Source organism: Tinamus guttatus, unplaced genomic scaffold (assembly GCF_059628265.1).
Source record: "Tinamus guttatus ecotype Peru unplaced genomic scaffold, ASM5962826v1 Tinamus_guttatus_pri_ptg000172l, whole genome shotgun sequence".
Taxonomy (NCBI): Eukaryota; Metazoa; Chordata; class Aves; order Tinamiformes; family Tinamidae; genus Tinamus; species Tinamus guttatus.
The window spans coordinates 434,997-450,710 of NW_028288706.1; the positions used below are offsets into that span (position 1 = coordinate 434,997).

The window sequence follows — 15,714 nt, forward strand, 5'->3', positions numbered from 1 at the left end:
ACTTGCCAACAGCACGGGACCGACGTGCAGGACTCTGCAGTTGAGTAGCACACGGCCATGTTGGGGCACTCCTAGCGTTTAAGCACCTCAGCCCCACCACAGAGTAGGTACCGTACTGAGAATGTTATTAACCATTTTACACTTGCAATGCCTCCTTCTAAGTGCATTTTTTTTCCACGTCATTCTCAAGGTAACTCCATGAGTTGATTCGGGTACGGCCTACTTGGAGTTCTGCCTCTTTGGATTCATAGTTCACTCCTGGTTCAAGTACCACTTACCTGCAACATCCTCTGAACTGTTTGGGCTGCACTCATTGAACATGCTACTATCTGCAGCAGCAATTAGCCAGGCTGGCAAGGCTATTGGTCAGGACATCCTGCTGGAAAGCTGGGGAACTGAAGCGCTCAGAAGCTAAACTCTCCTGAACGAAAGGTCACTTACAGCACACGGAAGGTAACCAGAGCTCTACTCAAAGCCACCCGGAGGCCGCACAGCTACAATGCTACTGTGCAAACCTATTTGCTTACACAAGCTACTTAGCAGAACCAGAACAGACACAATGAAGGGCAACCAGAACTAACAGAACAAAGAGGTTTCAGACAAGGAGTGACCAAGGAGCTAAGACTTTTTACTTTGGAAGAGCCAATAGCATCTGAGATGCAAACTGCTGATGCAGTAGATTAATAGTGCATTATTATTCTTTACTTTTTAACCCTGTAACACAAGAACTGGAGAACAACCACTGAAGTTATCAGCAGGCAACAAATTAAGATTTTTAGATTAACAAAAATAATAAGTAAATTATCTCAGCATACTGTGGAGCTAGAGTCAGTTTACACATGATTAGCTAGGATGTTAGGTCCGTTTCCACATAAACCAAATGATCTAAAGCAAAGTCCCTGGATGGCTAGAAGCCAGCAGGATACAATAAGGAAAAGATCGATCAATGTCCTGTTTACTGCACTCTTTAGCCAAGTGCCTATTCCTGGGCTAAAGAATACTTTTATATTTTAAAAAACATGTACACCGGAACTAGAAATCATTACCCACCTGCGCATTAACTTAAAAAGAGCTGAATTATTAGAGTAATACACAGGAATAGACGTGTAGTGAGAAATACCCCAAGCACTATTATTACGCACACACATCAATGCCACAGTGCCTGGTCTGCACAGATCAGCAACAGGAGCAGCAAAGACAAACACCCAGCACCTGGTCACATCTTTGCCCTGCTAAAACCGGGAAAACGGCCCCATGCTGTGAACAAAGACGCTCTGCCTTCTCCTTAGCAAAAGGATGCCCCTAGGACATTTACCACTGGCTTCTCTGGTAACCCATTTCCAGGACAAAACCTTAGCTTAGTCTTCTAAATTTTGATTCCAGCTATAGATTGATCCCTCCTGATCCTGGGTTAGTAGCTATGCAGGTGTCACTGCACAAACTCCCTAATTCACCTGCAGGCTCTCTCCAGTCTAAACAGGAACATGTACTTGCCCTCCAGGTTTTCAGTTTACAGTAGTGCATAAACATCTGTAAATCTATTGTCTATGTCCATTGGTGTCTGTATACACTTCTTTAAGGGGAACAAGTTCACATACACTATGCCAGAAAATAAAGACACTTTTCTTTTTCTGAGATACTGGCACTTCTTAATATATACAATACACAAAAATACAGCAGAGGGCAGTATTACATCACTGTATGAGATGTTATTTTTAATCACTTTAATTATGGAATTTAAAAAAGTGAATTACATTTTTTCACACCCCTTCAATTAATGGTCCATTGAACACATACTGTGCACCCCAAAAAAAAAATACAGAAAGCATTTTTACTGTTAAAACAAATTATTCAAATGCTGCCGAGAGGTTTTTAAGTGGTTGTTGCAATAAGAACACATATCTAAAGTTTTATATAAGCAGGGACTTACAAAAAAAATCTAGAAAAATATTAAATCTCTGCTCCTGCCTTTATTATTCTGGCTCTTCTGTCTTTGATTTCATCAATTTAATGGACAGTAATAACAGTAAATTTTAGCAGACTCTTCCAGCTTATGTCCCTAGTTAACTAATTAATCCTGCCTCAAGAGCCTAGCAAACCTTTTCCAGAGCCAGTTTTGGGAGATAATTTGTTTGTTTTTAACAGAGATACAGATACTGGAGAAATGCTCAAAGAAAGCATTAATAAACACCTTTCAACATTCAGCTAAAGCTGGTAGACACCAAACTGAGTACATTAAAACCTGCACTACACTAAGCTTGATCTCTGCTAGCTAGTACCACATACACACACTGGGGGACAGGGTGACAACACCATTGATAGACTTAATGCAGGAAGAAGAAAACACCAGCTCCTGTCTAATCTGACTGTACAAAAAGTCCCACAGCTGCTTTTTACCTACGGGAGAGCCACTATCCTCTCTGCCTTTCTCAAGGCTCTCCCTTCCTTCTGCTTTTCTTTGCAGATCTGGTTTTCCTGCCTCGGATCCTTCTCCTTGCTACCTCCAGTGACCTCTCCAGTTGGTCTGGGCCTGCCTCCAAGAGCCCACGGCGCTGCAGCCGAGGCCACCCCAGGGCCAAGGGAGCTCGGGCTTACAAGGGACACTTTCATGTGGCTCCTCGGTACAGAATGTGCTTTCTGCTACCTCACTACCAGCTTGGGAGTTGTTAATTCCCACATCCTTTTCTGAAGGAGTATTTCCTAGCCACTCACTCCTCATCTTGCATCTCAGCAATTAATGACTTGTATCGAAGCCATCGGCATCCAATGTTTGTTACTATTTCACCCCTCTGCCAAGATTAATTTGAGTTCAAATTCTCTAACACACTTGCAGCTTCTTTGAACTTAATGGTGTTTGCAAGCTGGATATAAAATTCTACCCTGACATTGATAAATCCTCTTCAAATAAATAGTTTAAAGATGAGCTAAGTGCAAGGCTACTCAAACAGAGAATTTTAATCCAGGTCCACAATAAGTTTTAACTCCCTGTCTATTCCAAACTGTGTAGTTTCTCCTATATTCTTACAGTTCCATATTTCTTACCACTGTTTCATGCTAGAAATTCTGTTGTAAAGCTTGCTGAAATCAGGTAGAATTAAAATACCCACCAGTTTGTGAGTAAGAGCCGACAGCACTGACAGGAAACAGAACATCCGAGTCATCATTCAGGACCTGTAGAGGAGTCCAGCTGCACAGCTGAGAACTGCATGCACTAGTTTCATGAGGCCTAGAGTAAAAGAAAAAAAAGTTATTTTTCTAGACAACATTTATTTTTGCAATACTTTTGTTTCTTTCAGGCTACTGTTGCAAGAAAAAAATAACTCTGCATTTCAGTCTGCCTCCTGGTTTCTGGGTTCAGACATCACAGATTCACAGGGCAGACTACCACAAAGCAGGCAAGCAGCAGTGCTTTCCCCTTGCCCACCAGTTCTGCAAATGGACCTTAGAGAAGAACAGGGAATATCAGTACCTAAAGCTACTATTTTTCTCTTAATTTGATGACTCTGTCTTGTTTAACTGATACCAGCAGGCTTTCTCTATATAAGAGATGTTGTCTTACTGTAAGGCCAAAAATCTAGCCGATATAATATTAAGAAAGCTTCACTTTAATCAGAATTAATCTGGCTTTATCACCCAGCGTTTTCAAGAGTTGAGAAATTCATGAAGAACGAACTTGAAATCTCAAAATTCAGAATTTTAGCAGAATTTGGAAACAAGCTACTGTGACCACACTAGGCCAAGTGGTTCAGGGATTTTTGTTAGCTAAGTGAACTTGCCAGTTCCCACGAAATACAAAAAGACAGCGTGAGGGCATGAAAAAAAGACTTCATTACTTGTTCCTTCACTAAAATGACTTACTTTTCAGAAGCTTCAATTTCATCTTCCCTGCCTTTATCTCCTAATGTTTTTCCATACAGCTCATCTTCATTTTCATCTATATCTTCATCATCAATGCTCTTTACATCTAGTTTCTGGTATTCGTACTCTCCATTCAGAAACATTGAATTGCCTTTCCACAGATGGTTACTTTCATGCCCATTCAGACTTTTCCCAAGACTGCTTTCAGATGAGGGTAACACAAAAACTGAAGATATGTCTGAATTCTCCTCTGAACTTTCTCCTGTGGCCAGAGTCTTTATGGCATCCCCAAAGTTTTGCTCATCTTCCTCCTCATCAAATGAGATGATATTTGTCACTCTCTTCTTCTTTTTTCTATCTTTTCTTGATTTTAAATCTGGTAGCAACAGAAAGGTGTCCATTTAATGAAAGAAAAAGAGGAAAAAAAACTATATGATATACTTCATTTTTTTCCTGAAATAATTTAATTTGTAAAAGAACAGATATTTATGGAGCAAGCAAAGGTGAACAGTTATGATTTTCAGACATTAATTAGATAAAACTAAATTAGACTAAACTAAAAAATTAGATAAAACAATGCATTGATGAAAGACAGCTGACATGAAAACTGTGAAGAGCAACGTTTGTTTTGTTTTAAATTACAGCTTAGTGAAAGTCTGAGGTTTTTGGAATCAGAACATTTTGGGACATTTTAGTTATTTGAGAGAGCAAGGGATTAAAACACCAAAAAACACCAGAAGGTAAGATGAGAAACATCTTAGGAAAGACAATGAAATCCACGAGGCATTTCAATCACCTTTCCGTGGACATGAACATTTAAATATTTAAAACTTTTATTTAATATGGCTTAAATAATTAAGATTTTGAAAAGATATTTTGGAGGTGCATTTTTCACAGTATATTATTGGAAGAGGAGGGGAAAAAAAAAAAATCCAACAATCTTCTAAAACACAATTTTTAAAAGGTCAGCCTTCCAGGCACCCTATCTTATGGGCTACAACCAGTATTCATTGAAGATCATGCCTACAAAACAAGGCAACATGAAACACTTCTGCTTTACAAGCAACCAGAGGCAGTTTTGTTTCTATTCTGAAAGAGAACAGATGGTTTTCAGAATAGACTTGCTTACTCCCTCTGCTCATTAGTTCTGAGTCTTGAAATACAATGAAACCCTTTCCAATTACAGTATGTCTATCCTGTGGTAGTAGGGATTTTGGAGTAACAACCCACTCTCAAAAAACAAAAAGTTACTCGAATTCAAGCATTATTTTAGTCTTGTTTAAAGCCCTAAACAATGAAGGTTTGTTTTTCAGTTTGCCTTAGAAGGACTTTGCTTTAAGAAAACAGACCTCTAAATGGCAAGAGCAAAAGCAGATCTCATTTATTCCTATCTATTTCCATCCCCCGCCCCCTTTTTCATTTTTGTCATAATCAAATCAATTCAAACTTTAAAACCTTATAGAAAATCTTTATTTTTAATTCAGAGAATACAGAAATCCCAGTATCTTGCTTACAATCTAGCTTTTAATCTGATATATAACAGATACATGGTAGTGTAGCCAAGTGACAAATATGAGCATATTGCTTATAACAAATCAGTACACCAGGGTCTGCAGGGCACAATGTTATGAACTGGAATATGACCTGACAAGTCTAACACCTTACAGAGAAGTTATAATACACATTTACTATCCATTATTCAGACCTGCATTTCCAAAAAATATATATTTTTATCTTCAAGTGCTTCACAGGTGCATTACATGTATTTTTAAGTTTCTTTTTCCCTCTGTATAATAGCGTTGTTTTTTTTTTTTTAATTGAAAAAGGATTTAAACACCTTAGAAGACTTTAGAATGTTCTGGGTGACATTCACATTGCAAAAGCACTTACCAGCACTTACGTTCCTTGACAAAACAGGAAGTGGGTCGGTCTCTTGCTCCGGTTTGATGAGGATGGAGACGGCAGACGAGGCAGTTATCTCCCTGAGAAGGCTGCTGACACCTTGAGTGGATTCCTTCAGTAACGAGGTGACGTTTTGCGTCGATTCCTTGAGCAGATCAGATACCGTGGGTATACATTTGCTCTGCCCATTTAAATCCTTGTTATCAATGTTGATTGCAAAAAGGATGGAGTTCAGACCTTCAGACAAAAGAAAGGAAAAAAGTAGACTGAAAAACCCACTATATACTCCAGAAAAACGTACATTGATAGTTTAAAGATACAATATAGACATATGACAAAAACATTTGTCCAATTTTTTTTCCTACAGTTCTCTATATTTTAAGAGTGAAATTAATGAAAGAACTTTATTCTTTCATGTACCGTTCACTCTTTGTTAGATACTATTCAAGCTGCTGCAATCAGTTCTGAATTTATTTTGATGGCTGTACAGCTGACTAACATTAAATATGCAATAAGGACTGTGAACCGATTTATTTATAACCTGATATTTAAATCCATTTCACTGCAACTTTGGCAGTTCTTATAGCCTATAAAACACTTTTTGAATAGTCAGTTCTTAAATCATATTAAAAGAGACAGAAAGAAAGAAAGAATTCTATTTTCATAACAAACCATGTATCCAAGAGACCTAGGTGTAAACAGCAATACTGCAGCACTTCTGTGGTCACACTTCAGAAAAATAAGTCATCTCTGTTACTGTTCCTGACTCTTAATTCTCCCACATACGTACTTCATATGTCCTTTTCTTGTTAGAAGCAACTCTGTTGCTTAATAGACATAGTTCAAAAAAAGTTAGCCTTGACTCTTGACTCAGTTTGCTTTTATTTGCAGAAGACTTTTCAGCAACAGCGGACAGGCAAGATCTTGTATTTTGACAGTACACCAATTCATAACACAGAGTGGTGTAATACCCTAGACTGCATCCCCTCCAACACCTGACATGTAACACACACGGTCTACATAAGCCAACAGTGCATTTCAGTAGTTTTTCCCACAAGCAAGAACAGAAAAAACATGTCAAAATAGTTTTCCCAGAACAGTAGCATTTAAGTCAGTCCTACCAGCTGCCATTGTAGGAATCATACTGGAACGTTCTTCATCCATCATAAAAGACCAGTCTTCATAGAAGACACTACAAATTGAAAGGTAAACACTTAGAATATACAGCCTATATCAATGCATATTCCACTGTATATGACTTCAAATGTAAACAAGCTTTAGGACATCAATGGATATAATTCTGTGGTCCTGCAATATGTGGAAAGTCTGAATAGTTGTATCAGACAAGATAAAATAGCAAAGGTTAAAGAAAATTTTGTTTATTTGCATAAGTGAAAAGTACACGAGAATTACTCAAGCAACAATTTATCTTCAGTTGTGCACGCTCTGTCTTTCTACAGAGAAAGAAGTCAATGCAGGCAATGAGGGCTATGTTACAATAACAGGCACAATTACCTCTCCATACCTAATTTTAGATGACTGCACTTGACCCTCATTATCAAGCCATTATCAAGTCATTTTACAAAACATTAAAATGCATGGCTACAAGCAAACAACAACACTTGATACAGTGATATATTTCAATACTCAAAAGCAAATCATTAATTACCTTAAACCAAGTCAGTTAGGAGTTTGGACGCAGTCAGTTAAAAAAAAAAAGAAATTTTTAAGTGGGAAATTAAATAGTTTCTACTGATGAACGTGCGGTTTTGTTACAGATGCATACATACTCTGTCTCAAAACTTTGTTTGTACGTGCACATCTCCTACATCATGAAGTTGTCAGATACAAACCTCAGCCGATTCTTATCTGCAAGCAGCATGTGGACGTATCTTTCCAGTGAATGTTCATTCAACGCGCAGCGCAGCCAGGCTCGCCCTCTACCAATATCTGTAGAAATTGCCTTCAGAGAATAAAAGCGCTGCAACTCATGTTTATTCAGAACTTCCTTTACATAATACCAAAACACTGGTTCTGGAAAAAAAAAAAAATACATGCAGAGCACTATTATTTTCTTCTATTGATTTTACAAGTTTCATTTGGTCTTCTTTCGAAATCAAGATAGTGCTTACGACTTGAGAAGTTACCTCCACTGGAGTGCATCCATTATGCAATTTCACAAAATAGAAAGGTAATCGGATATAACACAGAACAAAGATGAATTATTTACCATCTGCTTACAGCCCTCCAGTTAAGTAGGTTGTTTACTACCATAGATCTTTGACTATATATAAGTATTTGGAGAATTTTAGACTACGAAAACAAAAAAAAAAAAAGATTAGGTTTCGTGCGATTTTGAGTTTGTATAACTAGAATGGTCCAATAACTAAAACAGTGACAAGGCTGTTAAAGGTGTGCAATTGGTAACATATTAACAGATTCAACCCAAGGCAGACAGGCTTTGAAGGAGAAAAAAGAAGGAAAAACAGAGTGGAGAAGGTCAGCCATTCCACAGAAAATTTAAAACACATCCATCTTTCAGGGAAGAAATGCAGATGCTCCTTCGGAAATTTTAATGAACATCTTCAAAAAAATTCAAGGGTATCAAATTTCGTAAAAGACACATTAAAATCACTGTGACAGCTAAAAGAGATTGATCCTACAATTCCTTATCATATAAGATTTTTTTTAAATATAGTTTAAAGTTTTAAGAAAAGGTCACCTATAATGTTTCTTTTTTTCTCCTCTAAATAACAGTGTGAGTGGCCAGGCTTTGAATAGGTTCTGGTACAGGTTCTGTCTCTGCGTGTTGCAGTATGATCATTTGGGGAAAACATCTTTGTTCGCTTATCTCCGCTGAAGACCATATACAGGTTGGAAAAGCTATTTTAGAAACCTAACTAGATACAACCAAATCAGAACCACTAACTAAATTTTCACCAAACAGGTCTGCCAGCAACACGAGAACACACCTTAGTTCTTCAAAATATGCTAAGAGGTGCAGAATATGGGAATCACAAAAAGATGAGAAAGATGACTACATGGAAATTTTCTTTCTCAACTTTCCATTTCAAGGGACTTTACACTCCTCCAGCGTGCTGAAGCACTGGACTCAGAGGATCGTTGGTTTAATCCAGCATTATCTTAGGCCCCCAGCAAACGTCATTCAAATTATTGTGTAACTGCAAGGCCTTACTGCACTCCGGGTTTACTCACACAGGCAGAACGGAAATCACGCTTGGCTGAACTCAAAACTAGTCAGATTGCAACAGAAAGGACAAAAGTCCACAGAATACATCAGAACTTTCAAATATCACATTCTACCCATTTAATTTCTATTTATTTGTATCAGTATTACAAAAATAAAATGTTCTCACATTTAAAATTAAAACATACTTCATACAAATGCAGCACCTTGAGGACTACAGTGATTTAATGATTTTGTTTTTGGGAACCAACAAAGTTCATTTCTGTCTTACTAAAACTTAGAACAAAGGTAAAGAAGGAAGCGAAAAATATTACAGGAATAGAGAAAACGGACAGATTTTCCCCCTGTGCTTAGAGTGAAACTCCATGTTTTCTAGCACTGTGACGATTTACATGTATCTAGGATTTTCAAAATCCTCAAACTTTGGACTATCATCAGTTTTCAATCAAAATCTGTTTAATGGAAATTGGGTAGAGACATGCCATATCTTAAGTCCCTTCATGACAGAACCAAATATAGATCACTCCAAAATCAGCTACCTCAAAGTGACCAAAAAAGCGGGGGAGGGTTCTTTGTAACTCTTCTTAAATATATAATACACAGATAAAATTCAGAAAATTAAATAGTGGTACCCAGTAATTTATACTAAAAAAACTCCTCAGACATTATGTTCAGTCTGATTGCTGCAAAAAGCCATATTCTTATTCTTGAACTTCCACGTCACTCACTCTTAAAGCTTCAAGTAGTAAAAATGCTTCCTTCTCGTATTCATCAACCATAAATCACTATCCTGATTTTCTCCTCTTCTACATAATCTGATTTACAAAACCACAGAGAAGAGACTTTATACATACCCAAGTACAAAGCTAAACTGCTGTAAAGTTCCCAAATAGCAGAGACACCTTCCTACATTTGAAGACTAATATATCTCAAAAAAACAGAACCAAAAATTTCACATATCCTTGACATTAACGACAGGTAATTAAGTTTCTACCCATGGAAGAGGTAACACAGCAGAGTGGCAGCTACCCAGGGACTGAAAGAGGCCTCAAAAGTACCCAGTGCATTCACTGTGCACACAAGGAAAGGGAAAAGACATAGAATCATAGAATGCTTAGGGTTGGCAGGGACCTCTAGAGATCATCTAGTCCACATAAAAGTGAATTTCTGTAACAGTTTTAATAACAATTAAGGGTTTATCTATAACAGTTACAAATATATGGATTTTCCTTATTTGTTTATCCAGGACCTTTAAGTGTTGCATTCCCTCCATTATTAAGTCTGGAGCTGAACACAGTAAGCTCAAAAACTTCTCTAAAAGCCTATTTTATCTCTCCAAGAAAACAAAGTCTGTAGGCTCAAACACATGAGCAGGACACAAGTCAACACACAAGATCCAACATTTGACCCTATTGAATGGGAAGAAACATATATATATAGCAGTTAAATATATATATAAAACATATATGAAACTACCTATTAAGTTTTAATGTAACATCCACTACATGCACTATAAGTTAGAGATCACAATGCATTAGTAATTATAGGACTATGGAAACAATTCTGATACATGTTACACCTATGGGATTTTGAAAAGCCCAAAAGAAATGTTCTATTATAAACCGTGTGTTCAAGTTCAAGTTGAGATATCACTGCATAACGGATGAAGATGATATAAACAACTGCATATATTTTGGATGAGAAAATAAGGGTATCACAAAGGTGCTGAGAAGGCAACAAAAATAAAGGAATCCCTTAAAAATAAAGCAGAGAAATCAATATAAAGCAACCCATCCAACCTAAGCAATCTGAGCCTTGTTTTTAAAGATGACATCAATAGCTAGAGAATAAACATGCCTGATGCTGTGACGAAACGGCGATCAAAGAACAAAGTAAAACACAGTTGAGAACGAAACTGTAACAGTATAAAAGCAAGGAGCGGAGTCACACAATGCTTATCCCTATCGAGATAAAACTGTCCATAATATTTTTCATGATGGAACTGTAGGAACTGCAGACTTCCAAGTACTAAAATTCCTAGAAAAGATTGGTATGAAAATTGAACTAGATTAAGCGGCAAAAACTCTTTTCACAACGTAACGAAATTTCAAGAACCTACATTAACAACAGCCTGCAGTTTGGTTCATTTCTTACAATTCCCCTTAGAAATTATCTCAATTGCTTATACTTATGAACATTTTAAAACGAAGTGGTTCTGATCAGTGAATTACCTGTTTCGGTTTTACTGGAGAAACCTGCGGCCTGTTTGATTGCTGCTGCTGTCAGTGCTAATCCTCGGCTCCTCTTCAGACCATGCTGCAACACAGCTTCAAACTGAGCACACAAGCAAGTGACTCTGCAACAAAATTACCACAGAAATCATGTGAAGGAACATGAACAGTCAACTGCAATCTCTGAACAGAGAATGTACAGGTGAGTCACTATTTAATATACATAGAGAAGCATCTTTTATTTGCATTAATCACACTATTTGCAAACAGCATAACCTACTGATATCTAGTCTCATCATGATTATTCCAAACTAGTGCACAGATTACTTATTCAGATTGATTAGCAACCAGTTTGAAAAGTCATCATCAAGTTTTAGCCTGCTTGTTAATCATGCTATTTTACCTTCAACTTATCTATTTTTCATTCAATGCAGCTATATTTGTATAGCAACAAGTGTATTTGAAAACAACAGTATTCTGAAAGCATTCTAAAATTTCCAGAAAAAAATGTTCTTGGCATTATCACACCATAGTCCATGAAGCGCAAGACAAAAAAAAAAAAGCAAGATTTTTCTAGAGATTTAACTGTCACTTTGAATCGTTGCTCTCTACAATATTATTTAACAATTTACTGAAGTATAGATTTTTAAAACAATGCAGTTAGTAAATAGTTTTTTCTCCAATTGTTGTTTGCTATTACATAAATAATACTTAAATTACAAGATTTAAGAAAGCTGTCACCTGGCTGCTCAAGTCGATTAGTAAAACAAAGAACTACAGACAATTAGCCAAGACAAAGCAGTTGGATACAAAGGGTTGACAAAGTCTATTAAATACTTTATATATATTGGGCATTACAAATAGCACCATGACAATCTGTTAAACAAAGGCAGAAAAACAGGAAGATGTCCACTATTACATAGACATAACAGAGCTCTGAACAGTTACAATCTCAAAGACAAAGTGCTGGAGGAGTAAATTTTGGAGAATCATGAAGTTTGGTCTGAGAATTTATATCGAATTGTAGCATTCTCACTTACAAAATTATCTAATAACATTTAGCATGGTTCTAATCTAAAACACCCTAAAAATAAACATCTATTCCCATAATTTCCACTTCCTTTTGAAGCCTTAAACTGCATAGTTATAATCCCTTACTCAGCATGTCTACTAAATTCTACGGAAGATATTTATAAGGACAATTTGACCAGCAGTATATCTTTCGAATCCTAATTCCCCTGCTTCTCAGGAGATAAATGCTAAAGATCATTCTTCCAGGTCTTAAAAAAAAAAAAAGGCAGTAAAGCAGTTCTTAAAGCAAACTAAGCAACAAAGTTCTAAATGTGGAAAAAAAAAAATCATTCTGCATGGTAGGTGTTTGTTGTTACCGAGTTGATACAGCCTGCTACAAAGGCAGCATCATTGTTTTGTCCCACAGCGAATAAATAAAAATCCACCTATTTCTACCTGAAGCTTTTCTGAAAAAGAAGGAAAAAAGGCGGGGAAAAAAAAAAGGCTTAGGCATTCAAGGAGCAGCTTCAGTGTGTAGTTCCACATGCAGCTGTCCTACAAGGTCCATTTGCCCTCTCACTCCTCTGCACTTCTTCCTGCTTTCCCACATCTCTTCCTGCTCCCAGCAGCACAATCTTCTTTCCTTGGAGGAACTCCAGCATTCACCCGACATTTTATTCAAAGTACTTAACTCACTGAACTGGCAGAAAGAAAAAACAATCATTCAAAGCATAGCTTTTATTCAATTAACTCCAAGTGGATGAGATGATCACCACAGTTTGCTTAGGAAAGCAGTGAGTTAGCAGAGAAGTGGGAACCTCAAGGAGATGCAGCAATCCTGCCCCACTCTCCATTTCAGGAGCAAGGAATTGTTATCCTGGTGTCCCAGGAGTCAGGAAAACACAGCTTTAGTCCTGCTCTCTAAGACTGGATTTGAAGGGGACTGGAAAGAAAACTCTTCTTTAAAAAAAAAAAAAACATATTAATAAAAAGGGACAATTAATAGTACAGAAAAAGAAGGAAAGCAGATGTAAGCACATCAGAAAATCAGGAATCAGATTAAAAAAAAAAATACAGGAGTAACTCTGCGAGGGGCATTAAACACACTTGAGATCCAGGTGTGATGCTACGCAAAAAGCTGCAATGATAACAAATGCACTAATTTTAAAAGAGGATTTTTTTGGGGAAAAAAAAGAAAAACAATCTAATCTCACATTCAGACTTTACAGTTTGAGCCCTATCATTAACTCTGCAGCCACTTAAAATAGTTGCAACTTCACCCAAAAGGAGCTTTGCTAAGCTATAAACATGATGAAATCACAACTCTGTGTCAGTGCCTTTGTAAAGCAGAGGAAATGGGAGGTTTCTTTCAAATATGCCAAATATTTTCATGCAACATGTTTTATGTAGTGCTGATATGCAAACTGAGCATGTTAAAAGTTTCTTAGACTATTTTACCTGCTATCAGAATCTGAAGCAATTTCTTTTCTTCCTCCAAACCGTATCTGACACTGCAATAAGTAGTATAATAAAAACATATTAAAATCTAAGAAATTAAACATTCTGAAATTTTTTCCATTTGAGAACAAAACAAGAAGTCATAACAAAGAAAAAAAGGAAGTGGTACAAAATAGAGCAGCGGCAAATATAGCCTGCAGCACAAAAGTGCTTTTTAGCATTGTGTTCTACAATCAAACTACTCTTGCAGTTCAAATATATTCTTGCTAGCAAAAATAGTGTGTATTAGGGCCATTTAGAATTAAAACAAAATAAACACACAAAAGGAGTAAAAGTTACTACTTCTGAAGCTTTAAATGTCTGTCCACAGAAATAAATACTGCTTCCAATAACCTCAGTGCTACGATTACAGAATAACCATTACCTATATAATAAAAACAGCTACCTGACTTCAGAGGCTTTCTTTTAGCTCTCAATCTCTCCCCTAAGCTCAATCAAATTTATGAAATGCTACTTGCCAATCTTCATGTCTATACAAAAAACAAACTTCCCACCCTTATCTGTATTTCAACCCATGTACTAAAATCCTAGTGCGAAGAAAGGAAGCTGCAGATGTAAAATGTTACATTTCACATGTGTAATGTAAATTTTGGAGCACACTGCCAATTACCTCAGTGATACAGCAAATATCCCAAGTCTAATCAGTCTATAGCGAGTCCTGCCAGGATTGTCACCTCCACACAGGCACATTGCAGAAACAGGATTAGGATTTCTCACCTGCTTAACTGCATCCAGTAAGCGTTCTAGAAGAAACTGTCTTTTAGTGTCATTGCTCTGTGAACCTAAAATTCAGCAAAGTTCTGTTACTTATAAATAAACAGTATTAAAAAAAAAAAAAAAAAAAACACCATACTGGGGTCAACACACACACCCCGAAAAATTAAATTAATTCAATTAAATTAATGCATTTCCTCCGAAGCACAATGCAACCTTTCTTTTTTACATTAACACATTGAAGCTACTTTGCAAAAAAAAAAAAAAAAAAAAAAAAAAAAAAAAAAAAACGCATGTAAATAATTTTGCAAGCTAGGAAACATGTAGCCAACTAAAATGCAGAGCATGTGGGTCAAGTTTGCCTTCCAAATGCAGTACAGGTTAGTTTATACAATTCCCATCTCTGACACCTCTGGATCAAGTAAATCAACAGATGTTTTACAAATAGATATCAGAGAGTGAACAATTTTAAAAATAAATACACAAATCCCACAGAAGAGGACCATCACCATATTAATTAACATTCTGAAAGACCAAAGCATTCAACATCAAACACAGATTTAGGGCAGTTTAACAAGTACTTTATGCCTTTACTGTACTTGAGGTCCTAATAAGAGTTATGACTGCACATGATTGCAACCAATAATTTCCATAACCAGCTCATCTTCATAATTAATAGTGTTGAGGCCACACTGAGGGAGAAAAGAAAAAAAAAAGAAGAAGAAAAAGAAAGAATATTCCCAAAGTCTAGGCTTTTTTTGAAAATTGAAACAAAGTATTTTTTGAGTAGGGAATATTTTTATTCTTTGCATTAGGTCTATAAAAATGTTATATTCTTTTGTAGTTGACACACATTTTGGAAGCAATTTTGCTTTAAATAGACATTTTTGCTTTAAATAGACTGAAGGTAAAAATAAATCTCTACCTAGTCTATCAAAGATTTTAATTTTCTGCAGTCTTAGTGATTTTCTAAAACAAGTCCTCAAAAACAAGGCATATGTTCAGACAAGGGCACGGCTTAAGTGCGATTCATCCCTCATCTGATTTCAAGACGAATTCTCTATTATAAACTGACCAAACTACCATTTTACAAATTCAAAACAGCAGCAAAAAGCACAGTAACACATGCATAAGTATAAAATAAGTACTCCAGGAAAACAGCATTAGTCATACAACAAAATGGCTATTTTTAAACTATATAAAAAAAGGAAGTTCATACGTAAGACTATAAACAACTGTGGAAGCATAAGAAAAAAGTGCAAAAACTGAGAA

The 15,714-nt window shown here is 36.4% G+C and overlaps 1 protein-coding gene across 1 annotated transcript in view; it reads right to left on the reverse strand.

The window, feature by feature from the left end:
- Positions 1 to 14,514, reverse strand: part of SNX29 (sorting nexin 29) — a gene marked incomplete at its 5' end in the record, with an annotated part of 100,189 nt that extends 85,675 nt beyond the window's left edge. The window contains 8 exons of the mRNA XM_010214877.2: positions 3,108 to 3,226; positions 3,859 to 4,234; positions 5,749 to 5,997; positions 6,882 to 6,952; positions 7,614 to 7,794; positions 11,200 to 11,324; positions 13,669 to 13,721; positions 14,446 to 14,514. Of these exons, the coding sequence (XP_010213179.2) occupies positions 3,108 to 3,226; positions 3,859 to 4,234; positions 5,749 to 5,997; positions 6,882 to 6,952; positions 7,614 to 7,794; positions 11,200 to 11,324; positions 13,669 to 13,721; positions 14,446 to 14,514 (1,243 nt within the window). The remainder of the gene's footprint in view (positions 1 to 3,107; positions 3,227 to 3,858; positions 4,235 to 5,748; positions 5,998 to 6,881; positions 6,953 to 7,613; positions 7,795 to 11,199; positions 11,325 to 13,668; positions 13,722 to 14,445) is intronic.
- Positions 14,515 to 15,714: the final 1,200 nt, after the last annotated feature.